We start from the raw sequence: 19,578 nt of genomic DNA on the forward strand, positions 1-19,578 counted from the left end.
TACCCAGGGCTGTGACTGAAAAGAAAAAGAACAGGATGATTTGAGGTCTGTATTTTTACAAGAACTTGTGATGTGATGTCATCATTTCACTACTTTTTCACAATGTCTTTTTTTTTCCAATGAGAGAATTCCTGAAAGTGCCACAGGGCTTCCATCCTCACATCTCAAAAAGCACATCTCCATGTCATCACAGCCCAGTGTTCTCTAACCTGTGTGCCAACTAGAGTTCATCAAACCTGTTGCTAAATAGTAGGTCATTTTGTTCTGTTTCCCCAACAGCCTACAACTTTTTAACTCAGAAATACATATTTGTACTGTATTTGCAAGTGCTGTTATGGTCACTGACTGTGGTCTCAATGAGCATATTATTAGCCTAGTCTTCCTTTCTTCAAAAAAAGAAAAACAATCAGGACTCATTGCACTTCTACCTAAATGCTGATGACCCAAACTCTTTTGTTTCTTTTTTAAATCAGCAAAAGTAGCACACTGAAACCACAGCCAATTGTAGCTGCATCACCTGCTATTGATGCGTTGTTGTCGAGTAACCAAGAAGCAGGACTTTCTTATTCAATACTGCCAAACCTGTACTACCGGTTGATGTCATCATTGACCGTCATGTGTCACACATCCCCTCCCCCACCTCACACCACACTCCAGCCCACGCTGTCCCACACAGCCTGTCTAGCTAACAAGTAGGCTACACATGAAAACGGTTACTCCTCTGTCAATATTTAAAGCTTCACACAGCAATGGACTATTTTAATTGGCCTGGACTGGCTCTTCCCAATTTTCACCCTCCCTTGAGATATGGCTTATTGAGGGGTGGGGATGGGGAGGGGAGTACTGGTGAACTAATTAGGGCTCTGGGAGATGGAGGCTCGGTTATACTGAGATCTGAGAGATGCATGACATGACATAATAAAGATGAGGAGTCCATTGTGTAGGGCCTATTATCTTGTTTACAACACTCACTCAGCCACCCCCACACACACACACACACACACACACACACACACACACACGACACAGACACACCCTCTTTGTGAAACTACCCAACCTCATTATCCTGGGTTAAATACAATGTGTGTGAATATGTGTTTATGTGTGTGGGGTGGGTAGCCTAGAAATCTAGACGCACCCTAGCGGCGGCAAATTAATTTGCTCAGCCTGTACGTCTAGTATCAAACCATAGGGATTTCTATTGGCTGACGCCGTGGACGTCATCCAATCACAGCGCTCTATTTTGTTAGAGAGTCTTAAAGGCGGGCTTAACAGGATAACAACAGTCCCAAGCGACGGTGAACAACAAGGAAGGTGGCTATGGCCGTAACTAAGAGCGGTTGTTTGAATCGGCGTTGGCGTCAACTTTGGAGGAGTTGGACTTTTTTTTTTTTTTTTGAAAGTTGAGCAACACAATGCACTTAAGTCATTCTTTTCAAAGAAGGATGTATTTGCCGTTTGCCGATCGGATCTGGATATGGTCGTGGCGCTGGCCTATTGCATGCCGAGGCAGTTTGAAAGACAATTCTCTGCCTGCCCCTTGGATTAAGCGAGGTGAATGGTTCGATTCCAGACTATACATTTCAATGATAGGATGGCCCGCCAGGCTAGGGTGGGGGGGCAGAGGAACCTGATCTGTTGCCATGCCGATCAGTCAGGTTCAGGCCAAAGCAGGAGCGGATGTGTTCTAGAGACGCCTACTCTCTGGGTGACTTCCGCAACGAGGTTCAAAGTCTCCACTGACTCCTCTCAACACCCTTAAGAAGTGAAAAACTAACGCTTTTCCTGGTTAGGCTAAGGTGCAGGCCTCCAATGACCACCAAAAGGAGAGGTACACACAATCACCCCCCTCAGCAGACAGATGCTGGCCCTGAAAATGGATCCAAAAAAGGTCTAACGCAGTCTGAGAGAGCCATGAAGCCCATGAAGCTAAGATCTACTGTTTCAAAGTGTTTCCTCTAAGATAAGCAAGGTCCCACTTCACCGACAATCAAAGAACGAAGAGCATGTGCGAGAGGGACGGCGTCACACCCTGATCTGTCTGCGTATAGCCTTCTATCTCGAGCCTCAAAGACATGCACACTTTCCTCTCATGTCCCAACATGTGAATGCAGATCTCTCAAAAAGACCACAGACGTTAGTGAGGACTTCTCTTGTCCCTTCCCTAGACTTGCACAAAGAACACTACTCTAAACTCATATGCAACTGATGAGCTACATTATCTCTAAAATAAGTAAAGGTATCTGTCAATACCTGAATGAAAGACTGAATGCTGACAGTGAATTTGAATGCATCAGTGGATTGTCTTTGTTATTGTTGTCTGAGTAAACAACAGGGCAATGAATGAAAAAGGGAAATAATTCAGGTGTGCTAAATCTCTATTCTGACACTTCCTCACAAAGTACTGCATACTGATCTGCTCTGTAAAAGGGGTCATGGTCTCGGTATCAGGGAGTAGCTCGACAGTGAAAGCCATCAAACAGGCACAATCAATGTCAGCATTTCAGGAGGTGATGCTAAGCTACAGAAGAAACCAAAGAGAATCTCTGATGTTTGGAGCACACCAATGAAAGACCCATGGGGCATCCTTGTAAAATCTGAAAGACAGGTTTTGCTCCTTGCAATGCTTATGTCAAAGATGTCAATGATGTTTGCGCAACAGGGAGCCAGGACAACAAACATGGGTGTCTGAAATAATTAATGTCAGGGGATGGTTACTAAGGTCAGTCTGTTCTTAATGGCTCTATGTGTCTTGCATATGGTGTGAAATTATTATTACCATTAGCCCTGTGGTCCTGCCAATGATATCTTGACTGATAAAATGCAATCATCGCTTTACTTCAACAATATTGGGATTGTGATGCCATTTTATTTTTGCCAAATGCAGCAAATTGTTCCTCGCTGTCCCCTGACTGGCTGGCAAAATGTTTTGCTCTTCTGTCTGTTCAGTGTTTTGTGTTCGTACACTGCACTGGCTCAGTTAATGAGGGAAAAAAAACAAACAAACAAACATCTAAGTGTCTTAGGCTAAGGTAGCATGTGGGTGCCAGGGTGCCATTTGATTGGTTGTTGAGCTCAACTATAAACAACCTTTTGTGAAACTCTAACCAAACTGCAGTCTACCTTTAAATGAGCACTGTATGGGATTTAAAATGTTACCGCACCCAGTTTGTTAAAAACAAAAGCCACCTGCAATGAAGACCTCCTGCAAGACAACCGACTAAACATGCCAAAGCAACTCAAGGGATGCACCAGCAAAGCCGCTTGGGATGCATTCCAATTTGTTCATAGTCACATGGTGGGCCTAGTCAGAGAAAATGATTAAGTACACAGTTTCAGCAATCAGGTTTCTCACAAGAAGTAGCGTTAGCTATATCTGTTTGTTAGGTTAAGGCAGAGCTGTTGGGCTAAACCGGTCTAAAAACTACAAACCTCCTTCATATCAAATTCCAAGTTAGACTAAATTCTTGTGATGTGACATGTTTCAAGGACTGATCACTTTCCCATAAACTGTAGCACATTCTATTTGGGGTGCATTGTGTAACACAGACATGACTTGTATGAAATTATCAAACCCCTTTCCATCACTTTCTCAGTCATACTGTACACTGGCTGCTGCAGGTTATACCACAATCTCTATAATGCAACTGGTCAGACATCTCCCCTCAAACTTGTTGTATACTTTGATAGCTATGAAACTATGTGGGTTAGAAGCAGGCAGTCAAAGGGTTCATGTACAGAAAAAAACACCAACTGATAAGTCATTCCAACATATCCCATGTGTGTACCAGCTATGTCTGGAATGTTAAACTTGGTGTGAATCAGACTGCAAGCAACTTGCCAGGGATGAATAATTCAACCTAGGCTGCCTGTTTTCTGTTGTCGTCCTTCAGACAACAGGGGGGTATTACAAGTACATAGTTTAGTGACAAACCTGAGTAAGTTAACTCAGAGTAAGTGGTAAATCTCCTAGTAGAAGAGCTGTATGGCTTCATTCTCCTAACAAAACAATGACATATAGGGAGGGATGTTGTAGGAAGTTACTCCGAGTTAACTTACTCAGGTTTGTCACTAAACCACATACTTGGAATACCCCCCAGGAGTTGCTGGGGTTGTAACAGTAGTACTTGAGATGACATCATAAACAGTCCCCACCTTCTCCTCTGGTGACCCTTCATCCTGTTGCATGGCACATCTAATCTAGTAACTCATTGACCAGTGAGCATTTCATTCAGGGATGATTTATACTGACTAGGGTGTGTTTGAATGGCTTATGGTTATAGCAATGGAGAGATAGTTGATGCCACATGTGATAGTGCTAGGGTGCCACTGCTTTGTCCTCTCGGTTGCAGAATAGTGCAATTGTCTTCCTCGCGGACAGTCAACCTACACCAACTGCTTGCGTAAGCCCTGCATGCATGGAGAACAAATCTATGGCCATACAACCAGCACAGCTCTCAAGCTGATCTGGGATGATTCTTCCATTTGACAGATCATAAATGCATCCAACTAGTCAGGATGGGATTAGTTACACCTCAAGCAACACTATAGCCAGGACTGTGGCCTACTTCAAGCCACCGCACGCCAGGGAGACGCTCCTTAAAGTTCTACATTTACATTCTAAGCAAGAGAATACAGAAAAGGCTCAGATCATTTATGGCCTGACTCCGTAGTTGGTGCTTCACGTTTCTATTTGTTTCAAACACAGGTTTGAAGAGATAGCATAGTTTCAAATGAATAGGCAATTGTGCATAGGCCTATGCATCTTATACCAAACTCCAATTCACATTTTATGTTTAAGTGTAATGGTTTCATTTAAGGTTTTGTTCTGAGGGGCTATGAGCGAGCACTTCAAAGGAATCCAGTCCTCAACAAGATACCAGTCTGAATTGTCTGACATTTTTTAAGTATTTAAATATCAGAGGTTGCGAATCATCCAACATACTGAAGTTCAAGTGTGGGAAAACTAGAGCAGAGAAAATTTAAAGAGGAAAAAAAGAGGAAAAAACTAGAGACCTGCAGGGGAGATTCTGTGACATGTGTGGCCACTTGGCATTGCGTAAGTGAAACACATTCTCATGAGACAAAACGTACCTGTCACCACAATTTAACCTATCGCTAGCCTGCTAGCTAACTTAGCCGATACTGCTCGAAAGTGAATGCAAAGAGAATGCTGGCATTTTCCCATGCCACGCAGAACCGAGCGAGTTAAATAGGTAACCTATCAGTGACACCACACTACTAAAAGTGACCCATTCTTCTTTAGATAATGGGTTGTTGTTTCATCAAATAACACTGTATGGCCGTGCTAGTTATTATAGCAGACTAAGCGTTCCATGAGTCCTCAGGGGTTAAGCTACCCGGTCTTGTTCTTACCTTAGGCAAGTCTCGGAGTTGGTTGGCGTCCAGCAAAAGCTCCTCCAAACTCCGACTGTAGCGGTAGATCTCATCAGGGACGTACAACAGGGAGCAGTGGCGCTTATCGATCAATTCAATGTGACGGTTACACCGCCACAGGGGTATACAGTGAAACATCACGGTCTGATCCTCGCTCTGGCTAAATCCGTACAGTAAAATAGTCCACCGCTGAGGAACGCAAATCTGGATGGAGCAAGTAGACAAACTAGGATACCCAAGTTCGCCGTTTTCGCGCTCGCTTGCCGGCTAAAGGTAGACGTTGTGACGGCCCACGCCAATGTTAAATGCAATCTCACAACGAAACCTACTACCCAGGCTTAGCTGGATATATTGCAAAGAAACATGGAATACAACGTCGTAGTCCACCTCACTTAAAGTACTTTAATAAGTAGATTTCGCCTGTTTGTCCATCTTTCTACATCGCATCTGGAATGTTGAATGGATTTCTTAAATCTTCTTTCGTAGACTGTTACATCTCTGTTGAGTTAGATAGTGATTCGTGTTTTTTCTTGTCCTAGTGTTAATTTCCTCTCAGTCCAGTTTCTGACCCGGAACATTCACTCCCTCATTCCAATCTGACGTCACGATTCCTAGCTGCTCCTCCCTTTGTCACCCTCCCTCCGCTGGAAAAGTAATGTTGTGGCTGTGGGAGCAAGACGATCCTTCCCACACACCATTTCCGTGATAAGACGGCAGTTGCTGACATTTGAGGACTCTGAATACTTTTTGTTTGCATAATATAATTACAGAAAGCGCCGAGGGCACGCTTTCCGATGCTGTAGTCGGGTGCTTTGAGGAGGCAGGGCGTTTATGAGCAGTAGCATTCATCTTCTGCCATCACAACCACCTCGATGCACAACGAAAAGGATAATTTGGAACATTATGCAGATTATGCACGATTTATTTAATTCCTTTAGAAATGCTTCATAGAGTCGTTGATTTTGTTGGGGGGGGGGGGGAACACTGAATAGTAGGTCATCAGTAATGCCTATTTGTTCTGGCTCGCAAATGTTCACCAACCCATTTGAAATGTATTGAACTTTTAAAATGTATTCTAAATATATTATTGTGTTGGTATTCTAACATCTATCAGTTCTCTAATGAGGCGTAAAGAACAACCTGTGGCAAATTCAAGTTCTACAAGTTGCATACTTTATCTATATGTCCACTAGAGGGAGCCAAAGACTTGTGTAATCAGTCAGTGACCCACAGGTGACATGCACGGTAGGCCATCACACAGATTAAATTCACACCGACCAGAAGAATTGTGATTGGTACAGCATTTAATCAGAAAATTCATTCATAGTGCTTGATATGACATAATGAATACATGGATGATTTGTCAATTATAATTAATATGCTAGAAGTCACTCAGATAACAACAGTTCTATGGAGGACTTAAAAAAAAAAAAATGGTGAAATGCCATCTAGCTGTGCGTCAGATTTACAAATATACAACTGAACAAACAGGGAGCAGGCTAGTCACCCATAAATACAGATTTTCAACTATACACATCTTTTCCTTACAGTTCATCGACGTCGTCGCTGTTCTTTGAAGGCTTTCAGAGACTTTGCCATCATCGGTGCCACTCCTTCAAGGTAAAGTGCATTTTAATGGAAAAATCGACACTGCCATTTCATATCTCAAGAACAGTGTGTGGGGGAAGATTTCCTTAAAACATGGGGAAAGTTGCCCCTTCATGAGCCCACAAAATATAACTGATGAATTCTTCTACTCCATAAATATGCATGTTAACATCCCATAATTTCCACATGTAAATAGGCCTACACATTTTATCTCCATGTTACTTCAAACATACTATGTGTTCCTACAGGAAGAGTAACAAAGGATGAACACTATGCAAGGGAGAATATTCCTAACATTTGTACTCACTCTAGCAAAGCAGAACAAAGCAGAAAATGTGAACTTTTGGATCAAACATTAACATGACACAGAACAGACAAACTAGACTTTCAAGTGAGACTTGTTGCAGACAGTACCCACTAAAACCACTTGGAGCACCTGTCTAGTTTAATTTAAGCATGCATATATAAAGACACCCACACACTTTTAGTGCTACTGTCGTTCAACAGCTGCAGATACAGAATCTGGGGGCTTCAGTTTCATTTACAGTAAGCCTCCCCAATCTCACACAAATTGAGTATGAAGTATTAGTGGTAATAGTCAAGTGTTAATTTTCTTCTCAAACATGTTAAAAGCAAACATGTTTCTCTTCTCAAACATGTTTATAACATTAGATAGTTTTTTTTTTTTTAGCTGATTGAATATTTTTTTGATTTTGATAAGACTGTGGTGTTTCTGCAGGCCAAAATAACAGATGAGATTGGTCCTATGTTGTCCCATGTTGATCTCCAATAACGCCACATTCATGCTTTCAGTCATTACAAGAGGAGAATTGCCAGACCTGGCCATGTAAAATTGTGTAATATGATTTCCTCACTTTTAATTTTGCGGGGGTCTTGAGCTTGGCTGGTGCCGGCATTATTGGTGCCAGGCCTGGGATACTCTCGGCAGACCGGTTTCACTTTGCTCTCCTGGCACTGCGCCCTGAAGGTGGTGGGAGACAAGATACAGTTTAATCATTTTTATTACAGAGCAAGTTTTATTTACTGAATCCCTGCCATATTTCATCAGCCACTAAATCACAGCAATCATAAGGGATAATGTCCAAAGGGATAATTCTACATGTAAAAATAGAATATAGAATAGAATAGAATTATGAGTTATTGTATTAAAATTTGTGCCATGCCATGAATTGCTATATATAAATGAAAGACTGTCTGATGCGAAAGTTAATCAAATTGGAGTCCGGGTGGGAAAAATGCACAGTCTGTTTCAAAATGCACAAACTGTGTTTTCTGCCATGTTATCCAATCAGCATTAACCAATAAAAGTTGCTAAAAGTCAACCAGCATGAGTGTTTTCTGTCATGCAACAGCTACTCAGGCTTTTTGCACAACATACCATCTTAAACTGGTTTATAAGGCAATTTGCCTTAACCCCAATGTTTATCTACCCTCACGCAAAAGGCATTTTGATGAGTACAGCGTCCATTGTTGGCCATTTATGAACCTGCTTAGCAACTGTAGTGACGCACTTACTTCAGGAGCCCAATATGTTTCACAAAACAAAAATATGATGGTCACCACTTATAACAAGATGCAGGACTGTTGATACAGAACAGTTACTGAGTAATGTTGCTCTGCCACGTTCATACAGTAAACCTAGCCACCTGTAGACTGACTGAGGAATGAGGAAGTCAAACGTTTGTTCTAGTTGTGTACCAACCTGGGTCTATCCAGAGGATGTGGCTGCAGTGTAGGTCCGGCAGTGCCATAGAGCTCCTGCTGCACCCTCACATTTCTGGGTGGCTTGGCAGCACAGTTAATAAACGCCATCTTAACCTGACGGCCTTAACAGAGCAAAAAAAAAAAAAAAAGGTGTAATGCTCTGCATTAGAGAATGACTCAGAAAAGTATCTTGTTAAAATCACTGGAAGTGGAAATGGCAAGGATTATTGTAAGTGTACACACGAGGGTTGAACGGGAAAGACAGACACACACACACACACACACACACACACCTCAGGGCTTTGAGGGTTAACTCTGTGGCCACTGTGGCACTTTAAATCTATTCATAGCGTCTGAGGGGACAGATGGCCTGGTCTACCTTAGCCTGCTCTCAGTGGAGTATTTATGAGCCATCCAGCACAGCTCATCACACAACAGTTGCAATGGCTGCTAAAGCCATTTCCAAGACGTGAGAGGTAGCTTTCAATTGACACCAAGTGCTCGGTTTTATCCCATTGAGTTAAGGTCTTCCTCACTGGGAACATAGTTTGTCAGTCTGGAGTTGGCTAACCCACGTTCTCTTAACATTCCATTCCAATTGAGCTTGAGGCATAGTTGATATACATTGATCCAGATTATATTTAAAATGATTGGATCAGCTTGAAGCTTAAGTCATGAACAGCTCAAGGCAGTGTGAGGAGAAATAGATGTTACCTTACATTTACAAAACTGTAATTTACCAAATTTTACCAAAGTGTCAAGATAAAAAAAAATACTTTTTTTGTTTTGACACATTGATCTGTGAGAGCTACTAAAACAGATCCAGGACCATTCAGATCCGGACTCACTCGGATCCAGATCCACCAAAAAGATCCAGAACCATTACTCCACCAGCAAGCAGTCATCTGAAGTCATCATCAAATGAGTTTCCTTTACCATCTCTTCCAATAAACTTCCCTCAGATCTATGAACTATACCAGAACACTGCTCTACACACCTTTCTTTACAGGTAAATTCCAGAAATCTCAAAATGGCCAACAATTTCCAATACTTCCCCTAAAACAACCTGTGTGGCTATAGCATTCTGCCATATTGCTTGTCATTTCCAGGCACCTCTGGGCTTCTGTGAATGAGCCGAGACTATGCTCTTGGTGAGACTGGCCAGTTTCCGCTCCCTCTCCTCGGACAGCCGGAAGAACATCTCCCTCCAGGACTCGTATTCCTGCAGCTGGGCACTCCGGAAGTCCCTCTGGCAGTGCCTCTCCCAGAGGTGGTCGGTCACTCCTATGTACACCTGTGGAGTGGCAGCATAAAAATGGAGAATAGAAGAGAAAAAAACAACAACATTCCAACACGGAGTATATCAGAAAACACACACACACACACACACACACACACACACACACACACACTTATCAGAAGGCACAACACACTCTACTTCTCAGAAAAGTCATGATGAAGCAGTAATGTAATTCTTGTATTGGATATGTGATGATTGCCTTCAGGTTATAGGCACTAAAGAGCACATTCAGGCCTGCTGCCATCAAGTATGAATATCTAATTAAAATGCAAAGTCATGCCAGCAACACAGTCAAACACAGGCACTCCCTTGTAATCTATCTCTACACACACACACACACACAGAGAGAGACCAAAGTTCACCTGCTGATCATTCATGATCATGCACATATCAGCTAAGGATACCTGGCTCCACGGAAGTGTACTTAACAAGAAGATTCCGTTTAGTATACTAACAGGGTTAAACTCTTCAATCCGAGCCAGCTGCTCTGGTGTGCAACGCTCCAACACTGGCTCCAAGATTTCAAATGGCACACCACCAACCTCATAAAGCTGGCGGACAAAAAAAAAAAAAAAAAAAAACAAAAAAACAACATATAACAAAGTCCACACTCAAAAGCATAAAATGGTAAGGATCAGGAAGTACACAAACATACAGTCAATGTTGTTTTGTAGAGCACGGAGGCATTGCTGGTACAAGGACATCATGGCGGGCAGTGAGGAGCTCTTAGTCCCAGAATACACCTGCATCTTCTTTTTCGACCTCTGGCCTGTGAACACTGAGGCCTCCTCTTCTGTGTAAGTCTCAGTATCAGCAACCGGGTCTTCAAGTAAGGAAGCAAAATAGATTGTTATTCTCAATCATGTCTATATAGACTTTATCAAATCATTGCACCAAAACTATATCGGTTTCTAAAATGCCGTACTGCTGTAACACTTACTGCATATAACTCACTAATTTTTTTGTCAAGATCAGTATAGGTGCACTGTTCCATCTCAGAAACAGCCTATATGAATAGGAAGATACTGTATTCAGAGCACAGGTGTCATGGATGGATGTAAGAATTACAACAAGACGCAGCCAAAGCAGAACCATAACATAAGCCGCTGACCAATAATCAAAATAAACAAAGAAAAAAAAAGAAAAAGCCTCATTAAAATTCAGTCTTCAGCGCACCTGACCCAGTAACTGTACATCTAGAGGGAAATTAGAAGTGCAGAAGTATGGAAAGTATAAGTATATATACTCTTTTGATCCTGTGAGGGAAATTTGGTCTCTGCATTTATCCCAATCCGTGAATTAGTGAAACACACTCAGCACACAGTGTACACACAGTAAGGTGAAGCACATATTAATCCCGGCGCAGTGAGCTGCCTGCAACAACAGCGGCGCTCGGGGAGCAGTAAGGGGTTAGGTGCCTTGCTCAAGGGCACTTCAGCCGCTTCCTACTGGTCGGGGTTCGAACAGGCAACCCTCCGTCCAAGTCCAAAGAGCTAACCTGTAGGCCACGGCTGCCTATCAAGTACAGAAATAAGTTTAGTGAAAATTGGTCATGTGTGGTTATACAAACAACACACTTACTCTTCTCCTCAAAGTAGTGGTAATTCGATAAGTCATCACACTTGGGTAGGGTGAGTGGCAATGGAATATTCAGCAAGTCCAATATTTTATTCTTACTTGTTCCCTAGAAAACACATCAGGTTGATGTAGAAGGAAGCATAATCAAATAAAAGTAAAGTGTACAGAGAGATATTACCATTTTTGAAGGTTGTTCTGTGCATTCTGTGTGCAATTTGATACTCGGAGTTTTGACCATGTCATCACTTTTAATAATTTTGGGTCGCTTTGAAGGTTTTTTCTTGACATCAGACGACCTTTTCCTTTTTGTTGACACCATGTCGTAGCTCAGGAACGCCTCAAAGGACATTCCTTGAGTTTCAGGGTCCTTAACCTTTTCCTTATTCTTTATCTCAACATGTTTCTCAACAACTTTCTCTGCACTCCTCTTTGTTTTGTTCTTTTTGTTTTTGGTCTCTTTTGCATTGTTGTTGTTGTTCTTTTTAGAGGTATCTGTCTGCCTTTTGGAGTCATTTGGAACCTTTTCCGTTCTCGTGTGTCCTTTAGAATGAAGCACGTCATTTTTTCTCTCAGGATTTGATGCAGGCATCTTTGGTTCTTTGTGCGTAGTCCTCTTTAATGGTTTTGAATCAATAAGGTCTTTTGCACTGGTTCCTTTAGCCCCAGTATTGTTATTTGGAAATTCAGTAATTTGACCCACAGACTTATCGGAGAGCCTGGCTTCAGAATTCTTCTGGATGTCGGGTTCAATCTCATCATTTTGCTGCTCAGGCTGCTCCGTTTGCTCAGGCTCTACCGTTTTCTCTGTTGCTTCAACACTTGATGATTTCTTTTCGGAGTCTTTGTCTTTTGCTTTACTTTACAAGACAATGGTAAAAGTTATGTCAGTTTAAATTGTTGTCATGTATTCAGGAGACACTTCTATACAAAACAACCTGTATTTAATGTATGTATATTTAAAAATCAACCACAAAAATGAAAGAATAACGTGCATGCCGATATTGGTTATAATGATCAGCATAGAAATGGCTGTTCCAAAATATCGCATAATGGACATACCTTGGGCTCTCCTTAGGAATCAGTTTCTTCCACTGAGTAACTAGAGTTCTGGCCACCTCTCCAGCCTCATTGTGTTTACGGAATGAATTAACAAGTTTTCCAATGCCTGTTTCCTATGAAGGATGTCACACCTCTGTAAATCACACCATTTTAAAATGAAGCATAATTAAGTGAATTTAAACCAAGATCTTGAAAGTGCAACAAACCACATTGCTTGCATGATTGCGTGAGACAACTATAATTGCAGGTTGTGGGCACATTGTATGGTCTAGGGAATCTTGGACATTCCTTCTTTGTTTCATTTTTTTCTGCACAAACAATACTATTTGTTGCACTTTTCAGCTTATTGTTTATCCTTACTGCCAGTATTTCGATGGTAATGTCCAATCCCTGAAGTTTCTTTAAAGTTTTAAGAACCTAGAGAAGATGGAATTCAGATGATCAGATTACTTATTTCACCAACATACTAAAAATATAAGTGAATGCCTACATTATGTATTTGAAGATTTCAATGTGAATGACAACACATGACCTGTAGACTATGACTGGGACAGAATTGCTGACAGGGCTTTCAGGAAAAGACCTATGTATGGAAAAACCCACACTCAGCCTACTCCATTTGCAATGAGCTATAAATGGCCAATGCTAATACAGGCTTCTAGATTGGTTGCAGAGCACTGACTGGTGCATGTGTAGGCCAAGAGAGGACGTACATGCACCAACACATTCATTTTCAAAAGTTACAGAGGAAACACCGGTAGCCAAGAACAGTAAGTGACAGGTCAGGCATAGAGTTAAAGGTGTGTCTTGTTTGGAATGTGCCCCAGTTGATACTTTAACACCATATGGTCAAACTTATATGACTACACTGGTGGACAGTCAAAGTGAGAAGGGACAACTGGAGAACTATTTTTAGTGTTCACATGCAGTACCACCCTTAAGCCAGCCCCCAAAACACCTTCAGTTACAACTGATATGATCATGCCACTATCCAGTGACTTAAAAAAGCTTTCCTATTGTGGATAACTGCGTATTAAGTAAAATGGTCACAAGTGAAAAATATCTAGCCTACATGATTAATTTCTACCCTCTCCTTAATGGGAGAAGTTGATAACAGACTGCAATTTTCTCATATCTTTAACAAACACTATCCCACATGCAGGCCAATAAACTTATTATGATGTCCAGAATGATACAGTTACAGGTACAAAAAAACAGTCATTATTACAGTTTGAAAATGAATGGAAAGGAGGCTGATACCGTTTTTGGTTCAGATGATTTCAATTGTAGTTTGAGCTCCAGCACCGTCTTAAGCGCAGCCATTCTGTGCCTCACGTGCGAGCTATATTTGATGATGTTCTAGCCTACCTGAGAGGCCTACACCTGCGAATTTGAAGGTCGTGATAAATGTTGTCGTCATCTTTATACGGGGCGGTGCCAAATCGTTTAAACTCCACATTCTGATAAATATTTTAAGTTGCAACATTTTAGGCATGTAGCCTAAATAGTGAGAGTTCACAAAAGCTTTTACACAATTTTAAACAAATAAAAAAGCAAGCTGTTTTTACTGAGCAGTTAGCCTATTAGGGTAGCCTTCTTCTCATGCTACCCTGGGTCATGTTTCAGCATCGATAGGCTATTGTTAGTGTATCGGATATTGGGGTCCCTGTTCAATATCAGCAAACGTCAGTCGCATCAGTTTACGGACGGACAGAGGAGGAGTTAATTGCCAGTCACCCTTGGTACCAGTGGACACGACGTCTCTCCACCTTTCTGTCGCCTCTCTCGTTCTCTCTTGCACGCCAAGTTGGAGGTGCAAGTCATTTCTACTCCAGCCTCTGCTTTATATCTATGTCGGTGAGTTTCACGTGTTGGCTCTATTTTTTGTAAACTGGGTGTCTGATCAATTAAGTAGCAATATATGAAATGTTATTTTATGCCCTGCCCGCTAGTCTGAAGTGAATCCTGAAGAGATCATAGAAGTGCAGTTTTGTCTTTAGGTTTTTTTTTTAATCCCTTCTTTCTGTCAACATTTTTAGAATGACAGTTTAGTTTAAATAGTGTTTTACTTTTGCAATAGTGTAGACTATTTAGTCCGTGCAACTGCATTGAATTTCAAGACGTGTAACAGGCTATACTTGGAGGGTTCATATGTAATTTAGGCTATAGCTTATCACAGCAACAATGCAGTGTTGACTAACTGTGTCAATTTGATGTGTAAACTTACAATTTCATGACATTTTGAGACATTTTGAAAGGACAAGAGTAGTCTTGACACAACGTCTATAAAAGGAACGCCAAGAGGAGCTACCCTGTGCTTCTATTCTTGGACATGGTAGTGATAAATAGTGACAGATGCAAGGAGAGGAATGTTGATGTAGCATGCTCTCGCCAACGTGGTTAGCTTCGAATTTAGTTCAAGTAACCTATGTTGACTAATATCCTTATGCTTGCGACATTTAGATATTTGTGATGCTTGTATTCACTGTAGACCAATCAATGCTCTATTTAGGATGGTACAATTGAAGGCCTACAGTGTCCATCATGTAAGCCACAAATCTATGACATTATTTGGCATTATCTATAGGCCTACAGAGATAATATTTTATTATCACATTCAATAATGACATGCACACAAAATAAATGTCCTTTTTGGGGCTATGTGTTTGTTTGACAAATGGCTTACAACTGTTTACTAACAACTGGTGTTTGTTGTAGGTCTTGGCTGTGACCCAAAGCAACAGTCATGGCACCCAAAAAGAACAAGTCAGCCAAGAAGAACAAAGGAGACATAAATGAGATGACCATTATGGTGGAGGACAGCCCAATCAACAAAATCAACGGGCTGAACACGCTCCTCGAGGGTGGAAATGGCTTCAGTTGCATCTCCACAGAAGTCAATGACGCCGCCTATGCTCCTAACCTCCTGGAGGGGTTGAGCAACATGAGACAGGACAACTTCCTGTGCGACTTAACCGTAGAAACTAAATCCAAATCTTTCGATGTCCACAAAGTTGTCATGGCCTCTTGCAGTGAGTACATTCAGAGCATGCTGAAAAAAGATCCCACACTTCAAAAGATTGACCTCCCTGATCTGTCACCAGTTGGCTTGGCCACAGCAATCACCTATGCTTACTCTGGAAAACTCACCATGTCTCTGTACACCATCGGTAGCACTATCGCAGCTGCCCTCTTCCTGAAGATAAACACCCTCGTGAAGATGTGCAGTGATTTCCTGATGCAGGAGATCAGCGTGGAGAACTGCATGTATGTGGCCAACATCGCAGACACCTACGACCTGAAAGAGACCAAGAAGGCGGCGCAGAAGTTCATGCGGGGGAATTTCATTGAGTTCTCGGAGATGGAGCAATTCCTAAAACTCACGTACGAGCAGATCAGCGACTTCCTCCAGGACGATTCCCTCCAGCTGCCCTCGGAGCTCACTGCTTTCCAGATCGCCATGAAGTGGCTGGACTTTGACGAGAAGAGGCTGAAGTACGCTCCTGACCTTCTCACCCACATCCGCTTCGGCACCATCGCGGCCACTGACCTGGTCAGCCACGTCCAGAGCGTGCCGAGGATGATGCAGGACCCCGAGTGCCACCGTCTGCTGGTCGACGCCATGAACTACCACCTGCTGCCCTATCAGCAGAACATCCTGCAGTCCCGGAGGACCAAGGTGCGTGGCGGACTCAAGGTGTTGCTGACGGTGGGAGGCAGGCCTGCCCTGACTGAAAAGTCTCTCAGTAAGGAGGTGCTCTACAGAGATGAAGACAATGTGTGGAACAAACTGACAGACATGCCTGCAAAGAGCTTCAATCAGTGCGTGGCTGTTCTGGATGGCTTTCTGTATGTCGCCGGTGGAGAAGACCAGAATGATGCAAGGAACCAGGCTAAGCATGCTGTCAGCAACTTCTGCAGGTGAGATTGTAACCTGTGCCATTTCATTGTATGCATCTATGTTTTAAGCTAAATAATTTATTTCATGTTTGTCTGGTGTTAGTCATGAACACATGAAAATGCTGTTATGCTTATTAATGATGTGACTGTGTGTTTCTTCCACCAATCAGGTACGATCCACGATTCAATACTTGGATCCATTTGACCAGCATGATCCAGAGGCGCACCCATTTCAGCCTTAACATCTTTAATGGCCTCTTGTTTGCTGTGGGTGGACGCAATGCAGAGGGTTGCCAGGCGTCCGTAGAATGCTATGTGCCATCTTCCAACCAGTGGCAGATGAAGGCACCCATGGAGGTGGCCCGGTGCTGCCATGCCAGCACAGTCGTTGATGGCAAGATCTTGGTCACCGGCGGTTACATCAACAACGCCTATTCCCGAGCTGTGTGTGCATATGACCCCTCCACCGATAGCTGGTCGGATAAAAACAGCTTGAGCACCCCGAGAGGCTGGCATTCCGCCGCCACCGTCGGCGACCGTGCCTATGTCATTGGCGGCAGCCAGCTTGGCGGTCGTGGCGAGAGGGTTGACGTCCTGGCGGTCGAGTGCTTCAATCCCCACTCCGGGCAGTGGAGCTACTGCACTCCCTTGCACACGGGTGTCAGCACAGCAGGCGCCGCCACGCTGAACGACAAGATCTATCTCATGGGAGGCTGGAACGAGATTGAGAAGAAGTACAAGAAGTGCATACAGGTGTTCAACCCAGACCTTAATGAATGGATTGAGGATGATGAGTTGCCAGAGGCAACCGTCGGTATCTCATGCTGTGCTGTTACCATCCCCACACGCAAAACACGAGAATCCAGAGCCAGTTCAGTATCATCTGCACCAGTCAGTATATAGGTTGAGTTGACCGTGTTGGGGTACTTGGAGCATAATTAATTTATTAGCATACTTCAAATGAGACACAATAATTTAGTCCTGTCCTGTGTGATACATGTTCATTCATTCAAATTTTCAGTTCAAGTTTTGTATTAGGATTTGTCTAGAGGATGCAAATGTACATACTATGCTGTTTGTACAGTTTACACATCAAATATTTCATTCTAAAACACATGAATGGAATTTGAGATGACTAATTGTCACTTGTTTCGCATACAATTGTTTTTTTTTTTTTTTTTTTTGTGAAGTTACAAACCTCTCTCAAGGTCAATATTGAAAATAAAACACTGCCAAGATATTTGATTAAAAGAATTAAAAGTTAAATCACAGAAAAATATAAAATAAGTAATAATAATATACATATAGTATACATACAAGTTTTGCAATTCTCAGTCTTGTATCTTTATGGGGCCAATTCTAGAAAGCTAATTTCAGTTATAAGTTACAGTTATAAGTATATTTATTTTGAAAATCCTGTAATCTGCATATGATAATTAAAAAAAATAATTTGGCCTAATACAACTTAACAATTAACAATCCATCAGATTTTAAGAGTTGTGAAATTACCGGTAAATGAAAATCAGATGCTTTTATTTATTATCCCCCATAGAATGTGTAGCTGAAAGAAAGGACTAGTTTGTATCATGTACCATAAGACTACAGTTTCTGTCCATGATCTGGGTGAACACAGATTTGTTTGTGGTTAGTCTTTAAACTATAAGATTGATGTGAGGTTTAAAACAGACAATCATGGATGGCCAGAGGTGCTTGCAGAGGAGTTGGTAAGTGATCAGTTTTTGATTGTTCTGTGCATCAATCTGTACACCAATTAAAACACTGTTTTTGGCTCCTGAGGATGCTACAGCTGGTCTTAGGGAAACCAAGTGGTTCCAAGACTAAAGAAAGTATGGCTGTTGAGTGTTGTCATGATGACAGTTGTTTGGGGACAATGAAGGTTTGTGACGATGATGTTAACTTTTGTTTTGTAAAAAGAGGAGACTTGAATTGGCACTGGGGGACTGAAGCTTGTGCCTGAACTGCCCAGGGGATGAGTAAATGGCACATTTGCCTCTGTGAATTTCCCAACAGTTCACGTTATTTAAGTGTTCTTAGAAGTTGATATAACAATGTGCCAGAACAAGATGTTTAAACAACTTTACACAACGTGAAGGGTCAGAATATATGACAGGTTATTGAAAGCTGTTCCTGACCCAGCCCTCCCCTAGAAAACAACACCTTTAATAAAGATTCCTATAAAACTGTCAACCCAATGTCTGTTTTTTCCCCTTGAATACACATAGACAAATATGTGCACTGACATTAAAAATTATTCTGATGAAGGTGACCTAAAAGTGCTATACGGTTAGCCTACACATGTTACACGTTGATAAAACAATGTGGTGTAGGGGATTAAAGTTGGAGTGAATGATTTTTCTTGTTTAGTTAACATTTGAAAATCACAATAAAATCCTTGTGTGAATATACATACATGTATGACCTATATTTTATTGTATAGGTAGTTAAGATAACAAATCTGTCCGTCAAAGGAAAAAATTTAAATGCAAACTGTGACAAAGCATGAGGGCATTGGTCACTTTCCACCTTTTTAGGAAAAAGTCTGCACACTCCTTGGTATTTTCTTTTCTGATTTTCTTTTCTCATGGTTTAGCAAGAACTACATTTGGACCTTGTTGGTCTTCCTCAGATTCACCACGAGAAAATAAAATCAGATAAGAAAATACCAAGGAGTGTGCAGACTTTTTCCTAAAAACTTTTGGATGTTTTTGTCCTGCACCTGATTGTGCACAAAGTCTCTTTGCAAGTCACTTGCTGCATTTACCTTAAAATTGGCCATGCATTAAAAGGAGCAGCTCAGCATGTGTGACATTCTAAAGACAATATATTTTTCTGTCATAGTGGACAAATGCAACATCTTGGTCTATGTTGCAAACATTTAGGGAGTTATGAGCTTATTTGAGGTGTGAACACTTTTGGAAAATGCCGTGAACAAGTAAAGAACTCATTACCTTCTTTCCTGTAGAAAAATTATAGGGCCTTATCTTACACCC

The 19,578-nt window shown here is 41.8% G+C and overlaps 3 protein-coding genes across 4 annotated transcripts in view; 1 reads left to right on the forward strand and 2 right to left on the reverse strand.

Moving 5' to 3' along the window:
- Positions 1-6,042, reverse strand: part of lrrc1 (leucine rich repeat containing 1) — a 35,829-nt gene extending 29,787 nt beyond the window's left edge. The window contains exon 1 of one of the 2 annotated variants that reach the window (XM_048269620.1): positions 5,377-6,042. In XM_048269620.1, the coding sequence (XP_048125577.1) occupies positions 5,377-5,535 (159 nt within the window). In that variant the 5' untranslated portion in view covers positions 5,536-6,042. The remainder of the gene's footprint in view (positions 1-5,376) is intronic. The other variant, XM_048269619.1, reaches the window with a different exon arrangement.
- A 641-nt stretch (positions 6,043-6,683) lies between these two features.
- On the reverse strand, positions 6,684-14,316 carry eloal (elongin A, like). Its single transcript, XM_048270454.1, has 12 exons — positions 14,236-14,316; positions 13,928-14,050; positions 13,028-13,084; positions 12,668-12,780; positions 11,787-12,465; positions 11,612-11,714; positions 10,685-10,853; positions 10,486-10,582; positions 9,844-10,024; positions 8,729-8,852; positions 7,881-7,987; positions 6,684-7,010 (listed from the first exon to the last, which is right to left on the reverse strand). The coding sequence occupies exons 2-12, from the start codon at positions 13,988-13,990 to the stop codon at positions 6,949-6,951; spliced, it is 1,755 nt and encodes a 584-aa protein (XP_048126411.1). The 5' UTR covers positions 13,991-14,050; positions 14,236-14,316; the 3' UTR covers positions 6,684-6,948.
- Positions 14,317-14,416: 100 nt separating this feature from the next.
- klhl31 (kelch-like family member 31) lies at positions 14,417-18,775 on the forward strand. The gene is made up of 3 exons (XM_048270453.1): positions 14,417-14,524; positions 15,386-16,588; positions 16,738-18,775. Exons 2-3 carry the CDS (start codon positions 15,414-15,416, stop codon positions 17,468-17,470), a joined length of 1,908 nt encoding a protein of 635 aa, XP_048126410.1. The 5' UTR covers positions 14,417-14,524; positions 15,386-15,413; the 3' UTR covers positions 17,471-18,775.
- Positions 18,776-19,578: the final 803 nt, after the last annotated feature.

The sequence above is a fragment of the Alosa alosa genome, chromosome 18 (assembly GCF_017589495.1).
Source record: "Alosa alosa isolate M-15738 ecotype Scorff River chromosome 18, AALO_Geno_1.1, whole genome shotgun sequence".
NCBI lineage: Eukaryota > Metazoa > Chordata > Actinopteri > Clupeiformes > Clupeidae > Alosa > Alosa alosa.